Raw genomic sequence first — 17,063 nt, 5'->3', positions numbered from 1 at the left:
CACTGGAATTCTGGTGCAGGAAACAACAAGCATGTTTGAATCCCTTACCTCTGAAGACGGGTTTTCTATTGCTAATTTCAAAGTTTCATATGCCTGGTTTTTCTATTGCAAAACTTTAAGTATATCATGTTTTTTTTAAAAACTACTCAGTCTGTGAAGTGAACCCAAAGCCAAACATGGCCAATGTAACTAAACAAGTCACATCTAGGTGAATATGAACATGCTGGTTTAAAGGATTTATGGCACAGGGCATTTTGGCTTCAATTACTTTTCAAAGTACTGAGAGCACACAAGAAACCATGTAATTATAAGATAACTTTTTACCCAGCCTCTAGTTAACCAGCCCTCCCCAGGTTAACCAAAAGTCAGTCTTGTCCCTGGATAATTCTTCTTCTAAAAACCCTTTATAAGGACAGGACAGTAACACATGGAAATCATAGAAAATCATAGAATATCAGGGTTGGAAGGGACCCCAGAAGGTCATTTAGTCCAACCCCCTGCTCAAAGCAGGACCAATTCCCAGTTAAATCATCCCAGCCAGGGCTTTGTCAAGCCTGACCTTAAAAACCTCTAAGGAAGGAGATTCTACCACCTCCCTAGGTAACGGACATCAAACCAAAACAGGTGAGGCAGCCCAGCAGTGCACAACCAGGTAGGTGACCCTGTTCCAGTTCACAATCTCCATCTCTTGCTCCCAGGCCCAGCTGGGTTTCAGGGGCAGTATGCCCAAACTCACGGGAGGTTTGGTCCTGCACCCATTCAACCCAATGACAGTTTTCGCACTGACTGGAACAGGAGAAGAATCAAGCTGGGGAGGCAGGGGGGAGACATACGAAAAAGAGTACACTGACGACTGCATGGATGGTATTTCAGAAACTTTGCATTGTCTCATCTTCACTAAAATGTAGCCATGTTTGCCTTTGTGTCCCAGACAAGTTACATATAACGTCTAATCTTCATCTTTTTTTCTGTCCACACCAACATGCTATAGCCATGCTATGGCATAAACCTAGCTGGTTCCTAGGTTAAAACAGGATTTCTTTCTGTCTATCCAGACAGGCAAGAGGAAACCGTGTTATTTGGGATAACTATTGTCCACAGCCACCTTTAAACCCGGTTTCAGGATCTTTGAAATGCTGTAACTTTGCGCTATCAGGTTTTATTTTAAAAATTATTTTTTTAAATGCACACTGCAATTAGTGATCTGCTCGATCAATTAGTTCAAACTACCTACAGAACAAAAAATTAGAGAGTTACAGGAAAAAAATCTGTGGCAGTTAAAAACAAATCAACTAAAACCAGTTTAGTACAGCCCCACCATATGAAGGCATTCCTTCACTCCTCACACTTTGCAGGGGACTTACAAAGATCATTATTCACCAATTTAGCTTAATGACACTAATGCACCCCCCTCCACAGGAAGCTGACTCCATAGCGGTCTAAGCACTGGATTACATTTAAAGAAGAAATATATTATCTGGCTTCTGAATAGTGGAAGTCCTAAAAAGCCAGAAGCTGGACTTCTTGTCCCTTAAAGTGCACTGAGGATAACCCCAGGCTGGATCAAAAACAAGACAATAACCAGCACTGCTTCTTTAAATCTCATAGGAGGGGAGAGGGTGCTGTCATCAGAGAGGCACCCCTCTCCTGCAGAGGCAGAGTATGCAGTGGCCACAGCGCTCAGAGTCCCGGCTGATGCAAAGGATGAGCGACTGGGATCAGGAATTGAGCCATCGCTTTGATGGAATCTAGCCTCAAATTGCTTTAACAAACCAATTTCTTTTCAGAAGCTGGCCTTGATTTGAGACCTACATGTTGACTTAGGAACCCCAAGGCGTCCGAAGGCTGAGGCACTCGAGACATAGCTATGCTCAGTTTCCAGGAAAGGGGGTATGTGCATCCAACTGCATCATGAACTGTCACTACTAGTGTCACAGCCAACAGGCAGCTTTAATAAAGAGCATGGGTTAAATGCAGAAGCTTACAGTTGGGGTAAATACTACAGCTTAATGTGTACTATCTTACACCAGAGAACTGAGTAGAGCAGAATTGTGTCTACAATAATGAGGTGCACTTGTTAACACGTGCCATGGCTTGCAAAAATTGGAACAGAAAAAACAAGGTAGCTAGAATGTAGTTTGTGATCTATCCATGAAAATGTCTTAGTTTTTCTACTGAACATGAAAACAAGCATAAATGACAACAATTAGAGGCATTCATTGAACCAGAATGCAGGTCCTGGAGGTCAGCTTTGCTTTCTTTGCGCTAATCCAAATAGCGTGATAGTAACATCAAGAAAAGCCTGCACTACTCGTTGAGAAAATATTCCAGCGTTATAACCAGAGGGGAAGGTTCAGTGGTCTAAAGCATCAGGCTGGGAATATCTAGACTCTGTGGAACCACAGGTTCAAAACCCAGCAGGGTCAGCTGTGCGAGGAAGACACATACTGGGAAACATGTAGATTACAGCGTACGTGGGAGAGGGTTTTTCAAATAAGATATTAAAAACAAAGGCCAAGTCTGCTAAGTGGAGATTAAAGACCCCCATGGTACTTTTCTTCATAGGAATTTGCCTCAGTTTATTTGGCTAAATGACCCCTCTCCCCATTACTGAGAAGGGTGTAGCAGGCAAGAAGCATACCCCAGAGGTGAGTGCATTTCAATAGCACTATATACATAATATCTATATTATTTATGATGTACTGGAATAAAAGGCACCATTTAAATGGAGATCTTCATCATTAGTTCAACAATTTGGGAAGCGTTCATCTTTCGTAAGGTTGCTGCAACCCTGCCACTTGGTGCCAGTATACTCACTGCCTCTGCCTGTCGTACTGCGGATATCAGCTCAGGACAAAGCTTGGTCCTTGGTCTCTGAGCGGTGCTAATGGGTTTGGGAGGAAGTACTAGCCAGTCCACCATGGCTAGAAGGGCTGCTGCAGCCTTTGAAGCAGGTAAGGGATCCTGGCAGACTAGGTTTATGGGTGATAGCTGACTCTCGAGTATTCTTTCTAAAAAGATGCTATGTCAGTGCTCCACTTATTGAACAGAGAGCGCCTTGTATGTCAGGAAACCTGCTTCTTCACTGTGCTTCGACACACTCTATTTATTCACTTTCTAATAATAAATGGAGGAAAAATCGTACATTCTGGCAGCAGCGACAGGGTTAAATGTCTACTCTGAAACATTAAGCTTTTGGCTGCTTTTCTACTTATCTTCATCCCTCCCAGAATACAGACCTTTTCTGGTTCAAATAACCCTCTAACATTTGAACTGCGAGCAGAACATACTGAATGCATACAACACACAGTCATACTCACCGACATTGTAGAATGGACATCTACATCCCCCTACAGAGGACAACACAGGGAATTTAAATCAAATGCATCAGAGAGCAAAGGAACAGTGTGAAATGTAGTGAGGTGGGAGCAGTTCAGGAGTACCGTGATCATCTCCTACAACAAAGCTTACTCTTTAAACGAGACTCTCACTAAAGCTGTCACTTCAAAAACTTGACAGCATATTAAAGAACTGCACACACATTTAAATTGACACCCTTATCTCAGTACCTCACTATTATCTCAGTATTAAGCTACAATATAATGAAGTTTTTAGGGCTCATATTCTGTTTTCATGCCAGATATTTTCCACCAGGACACTGTAAGATGAGCATCTTGACCAAAACAGTCAAGGCTATGCCTACAATAAACCTCAGATTTGTCCTGAATTTACTTCCATGCACTGTTTTCCTTCTTTCAATATGTTATGGAGGCAATGTTTCATCTACTAAAGCAACATAGGAAACCATTTTCTTTATAAGAAAAATCTACCTCTCTTTTAAAGTTCTCTCTACAAAACATGTGAACTGCCAGAATCACTGCGTTTATTTGCAACTGCAAAGAGATGTCGATACAGCTAATGGGGCACTGGACAAAGCATCCCAAGCAAAGAATCCATACAGTTTACACAGTTACAGCTGAAATCTGTGTTCACCATCTGGCAAAAATAAACACACAGGAAAAGACTCCCTGTGCAAAGAGTTCATGCTGAATTGCTTGAGACTGGAGAGGTTACAGTTGTAGGATTGCTGAAAGATTACTTCCCTTTCCCAGGTCACTGTCACCTCTTGGCCTCAGCCGATTACCTTCCAAAGGAGGTTATCAAGATACAAGACTAACAGAGGATTAAAGGAAACTTAAAATAAAAACAAAACACACCCCTTTCCCCAACTCCCGTCCCCGCCCCCAGCAAAAAAACATCCTTGCTTTGTTAACCTGACAGCTCATTGTAGGTGTTGACACAACCCTCCATCTTTGAAAGGCTTAAAGTCAACAAATCAGTGTGTTTGGAGTAGCCTTGTCAATGCGATTTACATTAGCTTGTCTAACAAGAAATAAAAACAACAATCAGCCATTGTGGACAAAAGGCTTTTTCATTCATTCTCTTGAAAGCGTTTTGCACAAAATATTAATCTGTTTAAACTGTGGCCCTTTGCTCCCTAAAGAGCGGGGAAGCCACCTTTTTTTTTTTTTTTTTTAGCAAAGCATTTTATTAAAACTTTTACAGAAGGAGAGTGCGCTACCTTACCAACAGTGAGGCAGGCAGCATATCGTAACTAACTCGCACTTGCTAATTCAGAAAGGAAAGAGCCTCAGGGCCAAATGTTAGCTGTGCTTTTATTCCCAATACCATATTATTTGTTTTGAGACGTTTAGAGCACTTAGCAGACCATTTTTAAATTGTGGCTATAAACCACCATGGAAGTTCTGTGCTGTGGTGTTATGTGCCAGAGTCTGGATGGCTTAACCACGAACTCTTCACCCTGCAACATGTGCTAAAGACATGCTGCTGGGTCCTGGCTCCAATTTGCAGTGCTGCATTTGCCATCTTCCCAAACTAGCAGAAAGTTAGGAAGGAATGCAAATATGTCCTTCCCTAAGCAGCCCTGTCCATCCTAGCCATCAATACACTAATCTGTGCTCTAAAAATCCATATCTAAAGCCAAAATGCTGTCAAAGGATGAGAGCAAAAAAACTAACAGAATCCAGGGAATTCAGCATTTAAGGAAATTGCCATTTTCCTTAGAAATACCTGCTACTGTTTCGCTCTCTCCCAATCATGATAGATGACTCAGTAGAAACTACAATAGACACTTCCCTCCCATCATCCCCGACGAAGTCCAAGCTGACACCGTGGAGTTGAAACTGGAAAATACAACTTGAATGTATGAGAACAAAGGAGACATTTAAAGTTCTTTTTAAGTTCTACTAATTTGTAATACTTTGGGTCAATATTAAAATTTTACCTTACAGCTATCGTGAAAGTTTAGGGTCTCTTGTGGATTCAAATCAGAATTACATGACCAAAGCCCAGCTCTCAGACCAAGATTTACCCTGCATACTGTTCAGAGTTACCACTTTAATTTTTTCAGCAGAAATGTTGACTTGAGGCACTTGGGTTCTGCAAGTAGATCTGATCTGCTGGATGCTTAGAGCCCTGACTCTGCAGAGACTTCGATACACAGGAACAGTCCCATTTAAGACAATGGAACTACTCACATGCATAAAGTTAAGCAAGTGAATAGGTCTTTGCAGGACCAGGGCTTCGTCTCAGGGTTATACTTCAGGTCTGGTCCTTTTTGTGTAACTTTTGTGTAGCCTTGGGAAAATTCTGCATGCCATGGTGAGTTTCTTTGATCAGCAAGCAAAACATTACAAACTTTTATTAGGATCATCATGATGAAAGGCAGGCAAGTTGCTTTTGAGTGTGGGCTGGTAAATTTTCATGAACATTTTCAAGGGTTACTTTAATGCTTACCATTCAACCTGTCTCTTGCTATCAGTCATTTCCAGAGACTAATGTTGACTTTTATTCTGGTGAATTTGAAAAGTTAAAAAAATTAGTGGAGAATATTTGTGATGTTTTTAATTGTGTGAATTCAAGAACTGTGAAAGGTGCCTGATCAACAACCCTGGGAAACAAAGTAACCGCAGAACAGGAGCAAGATGGCCAGGGAAAAGGGGCTCTTAACTCAGCATGTCTCAACCCTGTTTTGCAGGGCCATTTCTATCAGTGAGAGGAAAGTTCACTCTCCATGGACCACTCAATATTTTACTTCTCTTATTTAGCAGCTAATAGTGTGCAACCATGATGGTAATTTTGGGGGGGAAATTGAGACTGCAAACTCTCTTCACACAACGCACCAACACTCATCCCATGGTAGTAATATTCTGTCAATAATGACTTGGGCTGGATTCAAACCAGCAAGCTAGAGGTGAAAGGCTCTATTATTCCTTAGCAATACTCCCATATATACCTATAATTCATCTTTTTTGTTTAGTTGTTTTCTCTTTCATCCATATTCTTCTACAAAATACATACCGCTTTTGTACTGCTTCTACATACTGCTTTTATACAGGTAGACTTGGGATTTCTTTTGTGCATAATGGTTGATGTTTTATTTGAAAACAATAAAACAACCCACTTAGGGCATGGCTACACTGGCAGATGTAGAGCGCTTTGAGTTAAACCAGCCTTCGTACAGCGCAGTAGGGAAAGCGCTGCAGTCTGTCCACACGGACAGCTGCAAGCACACTGGCGTGGCCACATTCGCAGCTCTTGCAACAGCCACAGAGAGCAGTGCATTGTGGTAGCTATCCCAGCATTCAAGTGGCTGCAACGTGCTTTTCAAATGGAGGGTGGGTGGGGCGGGGCATGACAGGAAGTGTGTTGTGTGTATGTGGGGGGAGAGAGAGAGTGGGTTTTGGGGGGGCTGAGAGCATGTTGGCATTCTGTCTTGTAAGTTCAGACTGCAGCAGACCCCTCGTCTCCCTCTCCCACACAGCATTCCACAGTAATGGTTGCTTTGTCTCGGAGCAGATAAGCAGCCGGATGTCAGAAACGGAGCTTTCAAAGGGCATATCCGCATTCCTACAGCGAGTTCAAAACAATGAGAAGCCACTTGACTTAAGGGGATTATGGAACGTTTCCGGAGGCTGATCAGAGCGCAGTAATGCAACACCTCGTTCACACTGAGGCCCGGGCATTTCAACCAAGGCACACCAAGCGTTAATCTTCTCGCCAAGATGAAGTACCAGGAGCGCTCTAGCCGTGGAGTCAGAGCACTCTACGTGCCTTTGCCAATGTGGACGGGTAGTGAGCTAGGGCGTCCGGGGCTGCTTTAATGCCCTCTAACTCACAAGTGTAGCCAAGCCCTTAGAAACAGAGCAAAATTATGGGATCAATCAGGAAAACCCATCAAGAATGGGAGAGAAAAGAGACCAAGGCTAACAATGAAGTCAATATACTTTAAGTAAAGGATTTGAAAAAAACAAAACCAGGATATATACGTCACAATTCTCCCTGTCTTTAACATTGGCTACAAGTTACAGAGGAACCCTTGAGCAACTTAGAATGAAGGCACAGTCACACGGTTCTTGTAAAGAACATAGCTTTGAAATATCAAAAATTCCACACCCACCTCCCCGTACAAACTAATTAAGCCAGATCTGCAGCATTACAGATCACACTTTTAGATCTGATTAACTATCTCCCACACCTCCACAGGGCAGTTGTGAGGATTCGGTTTTGTATGATGCTTTGAGGATAAGGTGCTATATACGTGCTGGCTCAATGTTGTTAACTTGTTACCTGGCATCCTCACTGTTAGGAAAAGCAGAGTGACTTTTTGAGCAGCTGGGTAGTTTTACATATATTAGATTGATAGAGAGGTTGCTTCTGCTCGCCTCAATCTTTTTTTTTGGAGTAAGCAGATGCCTTCCCTATTCCCAAAACAATTTTGATTAATTTGAAAAGGAAACGTTAAAGTTTTAAGGAAGATAAATCACTCCAGATCCATCTCATAAATCACTGCGGGCATGTCTTTCCTTCTTTGCAGCCCCACGTTAGCCATGCTTAATGCTCCAGTGAAAAGACACCCTGTCAGTCAGGTCTACAGCAAAACACCACAGAAGCTGAGGATGAACAAAGAGGGAGTTTCTCTCCTTACTGACAGGTGTGTGTGTGTGAAAGGGTTGAAGGAGAAGGGGTATGCTGCAATGATTTTGTGGACACTTATTTATTTTCCCAAATAAATATTCATTTGGATTCCTACAAAAACATGCCTCTCCTATCACCCCAGGTGCTCAGGCATTAAAAACACCAATAAAGCATCCAGACTAAACTGAGAAAGTATGAATTCTTCTTACTTTTTACTGTACCATCTCTACCTAGCAAAACCTTACTTTTGCTACCAGCTAACTGAATTACTCCGCTAGTTCAAGCAGTAGAGGTATGTGCTATGGGGCTGAAGGTCCAGATACAAAACCTGATGACAACCCATGATAGAGGTCATTGTACTTATATCTAGATCCCTAGTAAGAAGACATCTAGTAGTTAAAGAATCCAAATGGGAGCCAGCAATCCCCAAATTCTATGTCTGGTTCTGATACGAGTCCCTGTCTGGCAACTGACATGTCACTTCTCTATCTACGCTGCAATATGGGATGGAGTCATTTTGAAAACATAGGTGACCCAAAAGGAAGAGATGGGTGAAAACTCTCCAATCTCTCTCCACCACAGCCCAATCTCTCCCCCAAAAGTTAGTTGCGATGCTTAACATTCCCCCTTCTCACCTCATTCACAGTGGTGTCTTCAAATCTGATTAACTGGAACAAATCCTTCTCACCATGCCTCTGGCTGTTCCTCCTTCCCTAGGAATCAGAACTAATTCCCTTCCAGCTGTCAAATCTTCTAGACACCACAACAAGGACCCTTATGGGATCCAAGATGCCAAAGGCGTGGGATTTCAAAAAGGAACCACTAAGGGTTTGGCTTTCATATTGGCTAAATGACACTGACGAGTGGTCTAAAACCTTTGTAGTAGTTCAGTCAGAGAGATGAACAAACAGGATGAAGCTAAGACAGAGAGAACTACAAATGCTTAAGGGTCAGCCTTTTAGTCTATATAACGGTTGATGAGATTTAACAAACTACGTGCCCAGATGCCACTGAGTTGGGCAGCTACCAGAGTGAATGATAAGTAGTAAAATGAAAGCGTGAAAAGATGTAACCACATGTAATAGAAATACATTTTTCAATTATTTTGACATTTCAAAGTTCTACTGATGGAAATTAGTACCAGGGAGAAATCCATAGGACCCAAAATAAATTTTAACAAAAAAGGAGTTCTTTGTGGATAAGTGAAAATGCCTGATTATTAAGTTTACTTTACTAAATAGGATATTATACTCTTCCAGGTCAACAACACAATTCAATGGATAATGGGATGATTTTTCTAGAAATAAGAAAATGCAGGTGTATTGTAAACAGAGAAAAAGCTACTCTCTGCTATATGATGCAGAGCTCTATTTTGAACTGGTGACATTATGAGCACATGGTTACAAAATTTGCAAATGAAAAACTCAAAGGCAAAATATATTCTCAAACGTGGTACCTTTTCTAAAGTAGTCACTTAACATTGATTAAAATAAAACTATACCTCAGTTGTTTAAAATCAAATTTAAACCGAGTACCTCGTTAATTATATCCCTTACCGTATTTTTTATTAAATCAACAGCTCTATACTTTTCTCTCAGACTTTAAGGAGCAGTTTTGAGGGAGCCCCCCGAGAGAGCCTGCCTTCCGATAGCTCTTGAAATGCCTTATTTGAAAAATCAGTTCTGTTCATGACAACAGCACAACATTATCATGTACACTAAACTTCGAACAGCCCAAAAGTTCTACAGTGGCATTAGAACCCCCATGCACTCCCAGTTTTCAAAGAAAGAGACCACTGTCACTTACAGGTAGGTGTGTGAACACAGAAAAGGTGCTGCGCAGGAAAGCAATGAGATCTACCAGGTAATCGCTGGCTTTGCTGCCCGGTTCAGCAGCCATCCAGTCATAATCTGCCAGCTGCAAAAACTGGTCTATCTTCTGGTTCAGATTAGTGTAAATCTCTTCCTCTGCAGCATGGCGGGCATCCTGGGAAACAAGAGAAGACTCCTTAAAATGGGACGGGAATTAAATCAGCCAACTTAGTGTACAGAGCATGCAGTACTGTGCACCAGTTCAACACACTCCACATTAGTAAGGTAACACAAGATGTGGTGTCACAATCATAGTTTCAGAGTAGCAGCCGTGTTGGTCTGTATCCGCAAAAAGAAAAGGAGGACTTGGGGCACCTTGGAGACTAACCAATTTATCTGAGCATAAGATTTCGTGAGCTACAGCTCACTTCATCGGATGCATTCAGTGGAAAATACAGTGGGGAGATTTATACACACAGAGAACATGAAACAATGGGTGTTACCATATACACTGTAACGAGAGTGATCAGGTAAGGTGAGCTATTACCAGCAGGAGAGTGGGGAGCTGGGGGGAACCTTTTGTAGTGATAATCAAGGTGGGCCATTTCCAGCAGTTGACAAGAAAGTCTGAGGAACAGGGGTGTGGGGGGGTGCGGAGGGGGAATAAACAAAGGGAAATAGTTTTACTTTGCGTAATGACCCATCCACTCCCAGTCTTTATTCAAGCCTAAGTTAATTGTATCCAGTTTGCAAATTAATTCCAATTCAGCAGTCTCTCATTGGAGTCTATTTTTGAAGTTTTTTTTGTTGAAGAATTGCCACTTTTAGGTCTGTAATCAAGTGACCAAAGAGATTGAAGTGTTCTCCAACTGGTTTTTGAATGTTATAATTCTTGAAGTCTGATTTGTGTCCATTTATTCTTTTATGTAGAGACTGTCCAGTTTGACCAATGTACATGGCAGAAGGGCATTGCTGGAACATGATGGTATACATCATATTGGCAGATGTGCAGGTGAACGAGCTTCTGATAGTGTGGCTGATGTGATTAGGCCCTATGATGGTGTCACCTGAATAGATATGTGGACACAGTTGGCAACGGGCTTTGTTGCAAGGATAGGTTCCTGGGTTAGTGGTTCTGTTGTGTGGTATTTGGTTGCTGGTGAGCATTTGCTTCAGGTTGGGGGGCTGTCTGTAAGCAAGGACTGGCCTGTCTCCCAAGATCTGTGAGAGTGATGGCTCGTCCTTCAGGATAGGCTGTAGATCCTTGATGATGCGTTGGAGAGGTTTTAGTTGGGGGCTGAAGGTGATGGCTAGTAGCGTTCTGTTATTTTCTTTTTTTGGGCCTGTCCTGCAGTAGGTAACTTCTGGGTACTCTTCTGGCTCTGTCAATCTGTTTCTTCACTTCAGCAGGTGGGTATTGTAGTTGTAAGAACTGCTGGAAATGGCCCACCTTGATTATGACTACAAAAGGTCCCCCTCCCCCCAGCTCTGCTGCTAGTAATAGCTCACCTTACCTGATCACTCTCGTTACAGTGTGTATAGTAACACCCATTGTTTCATGTTCTCTGTGTATATAAATCTGCCCACTGTATTTTGCACTGAATGCATCTGATGAAGTGAGCTGTAGCTCACGAAAGCTTATGCTCAAATAAATTTGTTAGTCTCTGAGGTGCCACAAGTGCTTTTCTTTTTGTAGTCATGGTTTGTGCTTCATTAGCTTCCCTTTTTTGTCCTACATGCTGTGTAGGAAATCTTCCTTTTTTCTACCAGTCTAACTGATAATACTTTTGCATTCTCCCATTAGCAGCTCCGTTCCCTTTTCTAACGAGGTAACAATGTTATTTACTTGCAAGTCAAAGCAGGATTGTGGGCTTGATTTTGGCCTCTTAAAGTCACAGAAAAATAGTAATTTCTGAATACACCACATAGTCCTTCCAGTTATTACTTGCACCTAGCAAGAGGTTTCCATCCACAAGGAAATATTATTCTGGGACAGCCATGCAGAGAAATGCATTAGCAGAATCTATGGTATTTATATTGAGCATTGGTCTGGATGAGAACTGGTTAAAAGATTTTGTACAGTCTAAAATTTTAAACATTTTCAACACACATTCTCATGGTGGCCAGACCCTCCCGCCCTTACTAAATATTTAAGTGCTCACTCATGCCCTGTGATTATCTGTTTACACAATTCCATTCCACTGGAGTTTTGGGTTCAGATTTTCAAGGGCAAATACGTGATTTAGCCACACAACTCCCATTAAAAAGAACCGGAGTCGCGTGGCTAAATCTCTGCAGTGGATTCTTCTGCCTAAAATGGAACCAGTGTTGAGATACCATGCTGGCACGGTAGGCATTATGCCATTATGCTGGTTCAGGGGAAGCGGACGGAGCTGTGCTGAAGGGCAAGGCCAGGAGGGGGTGAGACAGACAGGGACTCTGCCAGACACCACTGAGACAAACAGAAGGATAAGAACAAATAAGTTTCAGGACATGCTACCTGTCTCTGGATCATGGAAAAGAAGAAACCTCATTTTTTGTCAGATCATTCATATTGATGTATATAGTTCTGTAAACATCTCAGATACCACCAAGATAGGTATGCACCCTAGTTAATCCATCTAGAGGACTGTGATCAATTGTTCTCCATGTCCACTGAAGGTAGGACAAGAAGCCATGGGCTTAAACTGAAGCAGGAGAGATTTAGGTAAAATATTGGGAAAAATTTTCTAACTACTCTAAGGATACTTAAGAGGTTGTGGAATCCCCATCGCCGGAGGTTTTTAAGAACAGGTTGGACAAACACCTGTCAGGGATGGTCGAGGTTTATTTGGTCCTATCTCAGTGGAGGCGGCTGGACTCGATGACTTCCCAGGGTCCCTTTCAGCCTGACATTTCTATGATTTCTATTATGGTTACAGTTTTCTTATAGCCTAAAATTTACAACTATGTAAACTTATGGCAAGAGAGCCATCAAGCAAACAATGAACAAATGCAGGAAGCTGGTATCTAAGAGAATGTTGGCTTGAAATTCGGTGGATGGTTGCATCCATGGCTGATGTACTGTAGGAGAGCCAAACCCAGCAGCGTCCTCCAGACTGCTGCTGCTTTACTGTATAAATGAAAAAAACGGCAATGATGTTTTTCCAGCATCATGCATGTTGGGTCTTCCCTGTACTACAACCCTATCGATATTAGTTCACCATTTCACAGAGAAAGCCCAGGCCTGGGCAGCTTTGCTGTTTGGGAAAAATTCACTTACCTGTCATTTGTGTTCTCGAAAGCTTACCCATCCATGTATTTTTGGTGAAGTAGTATACTTCCTACCATTTGCTTGTATGAGGGACTGTGTGCTAGGGGCACTAGGGGATGATAAAATGCCTTAGTGGTGGCAGACACTTATTGATGATTTAGTTTTGCGGCTTTAGAATGCTACAGCAAAAAGGAATTTGCGTAGGTCACATGCACTGGGAGCACAAACAGAGAGAGAAACTCTACCCTACCTTTTGGAACAATATATATGTGACTAATCTGGTAGTGACTCATTTGTTATTGTTTTCCTTGCTGCTTTGTTACTGTAGGGTTGAAGATAAACACTAAATTGCTGACAATGGTGGGGTTTTTTTTGTTTTTAAAGAAAGCAGTATTAAAATAATTTGAAAAACAACACATATTGAAAGGATTGCACAGACTTTATAAAATGTGCAAAAAGATTAATGTGGAAGTTTCCAGCACAAATTTTCGCAGCACAAATTTATTTGTGGACCATGCACAACTCACACATGGTGTATCTACAGTCAGACACAATCCACAGAACACCCCTAGGTTACCATGGTTTTCTCACCTTGAAGGTGGTAGTTCCATAGAGTTTGGTAGTATGGACAGTCTCCGGGAGTACGCTGGTGATATTGGTTATGAATTCTTCTAGGAACTTGCAGGATTTCTCCAAGTGAGTCGTATTTATGATAATCTGCACAAGCTGTGAAGGCAAGGAGATGTGTCAGGTGCGGCTTGTGTTTTTAAAGTAAGGTGTATGTCGGACTAATGGATGCCAAACCAGGGCGATCTGTCATCATGCTGGACACTGCACAAACGTGCTGTATACTGCTAAAGGCTAAAAAAATGATTGTCCTGTTTTAACATATGAAATTTAAATAAAAGCTCACACTTGAGAAAGGAATTTCCCATGACTTTTGCTAATACCACAAAAGACTATAATGAATTTTATAAACTCATTGTTCATTTTACTACAGTTCAAATACCATTAAAATATAAAGGGTTACAGAAGATAACATATTTCTGGTCTAACATGGTATCTGTTAATAAACCCTAAATACCCTGTATTCTTGAGCAACAGCTCACAAAAAAACACACAATGGCATTTAGAAATGAAGCCACAGATGGTTCGATGATTAACTATCAACTGATAAAATGCCTTAGCAAAAGATCCCCTGAAGTTGATACAGCTCAAGCATTGCAAGTTTAGGGCAAACTGATCTTGCTTTTGCCTCTGATTCATTCACAGATAATTATTTAACTTTGCAAATAACTTATTTAGTTCCTTATTCACATTCATTTCTCAGACAGGAACGCTGTCTTCTTACAAATTGCCTCGTATTTCAGATGCGATATAAGCAATAATGGAAAGGGTCTAAGAACTTCCCATTTATCCCCGATGTCATGCTAAAATATCTTCTGGGACATTTGTGCCATTTTGCTGGAATATTAGAATTCAAAAGTGACAGAGAGAAAAGGAATTGGACTTAGGACAGCAGGAGAATGTGTGTTCGCTGTAGAATTTTAGAACATTGGTCTATAAGTATTCAAGATCATTTGCTTTCAAGCACCAATGATTCGGAAATAGGCGAAGTCATATTTGACAGGGTGCTACTCCCTCTCTCCCTTTGCCCATAATTAGGTTATAATAATTGATTTTTACAATTCAAATCACACAAACCTTCACACCAAGTTTCAGTAATACCAACTAGGCTGAATAGATGTGCATAAATGAGCAATTCCATTTCCTCTTGTTTATTACCCAGGCTTCTAGCATTGGTGTATAGGCAAGTAAATAACTTCATCGTGTCCCTTGATGACTTAACTAATTATAGAGTGGTAGCCGTGTTAGTCTGTATCAGCAAAAAGAAGGAGTACTTGTGGCACCTTAGAGACTAACAAATTTATTTGGGCATTAGCTTTCGTGGGGTAAAACCCACTTCATCGGATGCACATGCATCCGATGAAATGGGTTTTAGCCCACGAAAGCTTATGCCCAAATAAATTTAAATAATTTTAGTCTCATCAACTTCATTTTATTCTAAGTGATTTCACATTTGTTCTCCCTTTTGATCTTCCCATTTTGTTGTTACTTTAACACCCTCTTGATTAGTCTAGCCAGCCTGCTCCCTAGAAGATTGGTTGTCCTTTTACAGAGATGGAAGAGGTCATCCAAACTGTATAACTCATTCTCCCCACAGAAAATGGACATATGTTCCACAAAATCAGACCCTCTAATTTTACACCACTTACCTAGCCAGCAGTTCACATCCAGAATCTTCTGCCTTGTGTCCTCCTTTGTTCATGGGACAGGAAGGATCTCAGAGAAGAGCTCTTGGACATTCTCCTTCAGCATCCTTCTGTCTGAGCTCTTGGAAGTCAGCTACTATCTGTGAGGTATCCTGCCACGTAGTGTCATTATTCACTGTCGCCAGGGGGTCCTTGCCCATTGTCTTTAAAAGCTTACCCAATTTTAGTCACATCTCATATGTTGGCTCCTGGAAGACAGCACACCATTCCATTGTCCATCTGGGTCTTGCAGAAAACATTCTTTTCATTCTTAGTACAGAATCCCAAACAACGATTGTCTGTCTTCATTGGACAGTTGGAGATCTCTTTCTGGGCACGTCTGACTGTCCAGTGGGTTGGGCTGAGCAGCCATCCCCAGGTACATTCCATCTACTTTCCTTTCCATTCAGCCAGCTGGATCTTCAGAGATATTTTCTGCAGAATCCACACTGAGGACCTACTAAGGATTGGATTCTTCTAGCTATGCAGAATTCCTCCTGGTCCTCTTCCCTCTGGTAACACAATCTGCCCATCCTCATCTGCTTCCAGACATGGAGAATGCTCCCTGTGTCTCTTCCCTCGAGTGCTTATGAAGTGGCAAGCTTACTCTCTGGTTTCCACACACACTGGTTCCTTATAGTCAACTCCTTTCTTCCTTGAATCTGTAGTGGTGAGGCTTTTCAAATCTGGTTGTACAAATTAAACAAATGATAGCTCTTTTCTCTGTAGTTCTGTAATCCCTTGTGTCCCTGTTATGCATTTGCTTAATCCCCCTCTTTACTGCTAATGGCTGCCCCATGGTCCTTTGTCTCTTGGTGGGAGATCAAAGCACACTTGCTTTTAATCAGTGCTGCGTAAATCAACAAGAAGGGCGGGTTCACTGTCTCCAATGCAGTCCGCTTAGTATTTATATGGTATATCAAAGTGAGAAGACATTTCAATTTACCAGGCTCAGTCCCACAGGCCTCCACCACGTTCCTACAAAAAACATTTCTACAACCTGACCTGGTACTTACCTTACATTAACTGTGATTCTTTGAGATATTTTGTTGGTGTGGATCCTTCTTATGGTGCACATGCACTTCATGCATGCAAGATCGGAATCTTTTGACCAACACTATCCACTGGGGCTGTGATTGTGTCCTGCATGTCCTCGTGCCCCCTCACCCAAGAGCCTCTAAGAAGAGTGGCCCTGACCATCTCTTTGATTCATTGCTAATTCAAAATCCCAGAGAGCTGGATAATGAAGCTGATGGGATGGAGAGCAGCTGTGAAGTCCACATGCGTTAAACACCTTGGAGATCGACAGTTACCATTATGTAAATGACCTTTCTTTTTTGAGTCTTTGTCCATGTTGATCCTACTTATGACAACTAGTTAGCTGTTCCTAGATTAACTGGACACAGGTCTGAGGAGTCCTAATACAGCTAACTAAGTAAGTATTGCAGAACGGCTCTCCTGAATTTGGCATCTGGCCTAGTTGCTAAATCCAGGGCATAATGCTTGGTAAAGGCATGAACTAAATTGTATGTGAGCCCTGCAGAACTCTGATATAGGAACATTTATTAGGCATGTAGAAGAAATTGTATGGTCTCTAGTTGAGTGGGCCCTGATGCCGCCTGAGGAGAGGGGCATATCTGTTAGTTGGTAACAAATGGTGATGTACTGGGTAATCCACTTGGATAACAT

General features: G+C 41.8%; 1 protein-coding gene across 4 annotated transcripts in view; it reads right to left on the bottom strand.

The window, feature by feature from the left end:
- Nucleotides 1–17,063, bottom strand: part of EXOC6B (exocyst complex component 6B) — a 450,651-nt gene that overhangs the window by 154,357 nt on the left and 279,231 nt on the right. For 3 of the 4 annotated variants that reach the window (XM_073343016.1, XM_073343017.1, XM_073343019.1), the window contains exons 17-19: nucleotides 13,654–13,788; nucleotides 9,805–9,984; nucleotides 3,321–3,350 (exon numbers count right to left, since the gene is read on the bottom strand). In XM_073343016.1, the coding sequence (XP_073199117.1) occupies nucleotides 3,321–3,350; nucleotides 9,805–9,984; nucleotides 13,654–13,788 (345 nt within the window). The remainder of the gene's footprint in view (nucleotides 1–3,320; nucleotides 3,351–9,804; nucleotides 9,985–13,653; nucleotides 13,789–17,063) is intronic. The other variant, XM_073343018.1, reaches the window with a different exon arrangement.

This window comes from Lepidochelys kempii, chromosome 4 (assembly GCF_965140265.1).
Source record: "Lepidochelys kempii isolate rLepKem1 chromosome 4, rLepKem1.hap2, whole genome shotgun sequence".
NCBI classification, from domain to species: domain Eukaryota; kingdom Metazoa; phylum Chordata; order Testudines; family Cheloniidae; genus Lepidochelys; species Lepidochelys kempii.
Note: the sequence above shows the minus strand (reverse complement) of the source record. Positions and strands in the feature narration are given on the sequence as shown.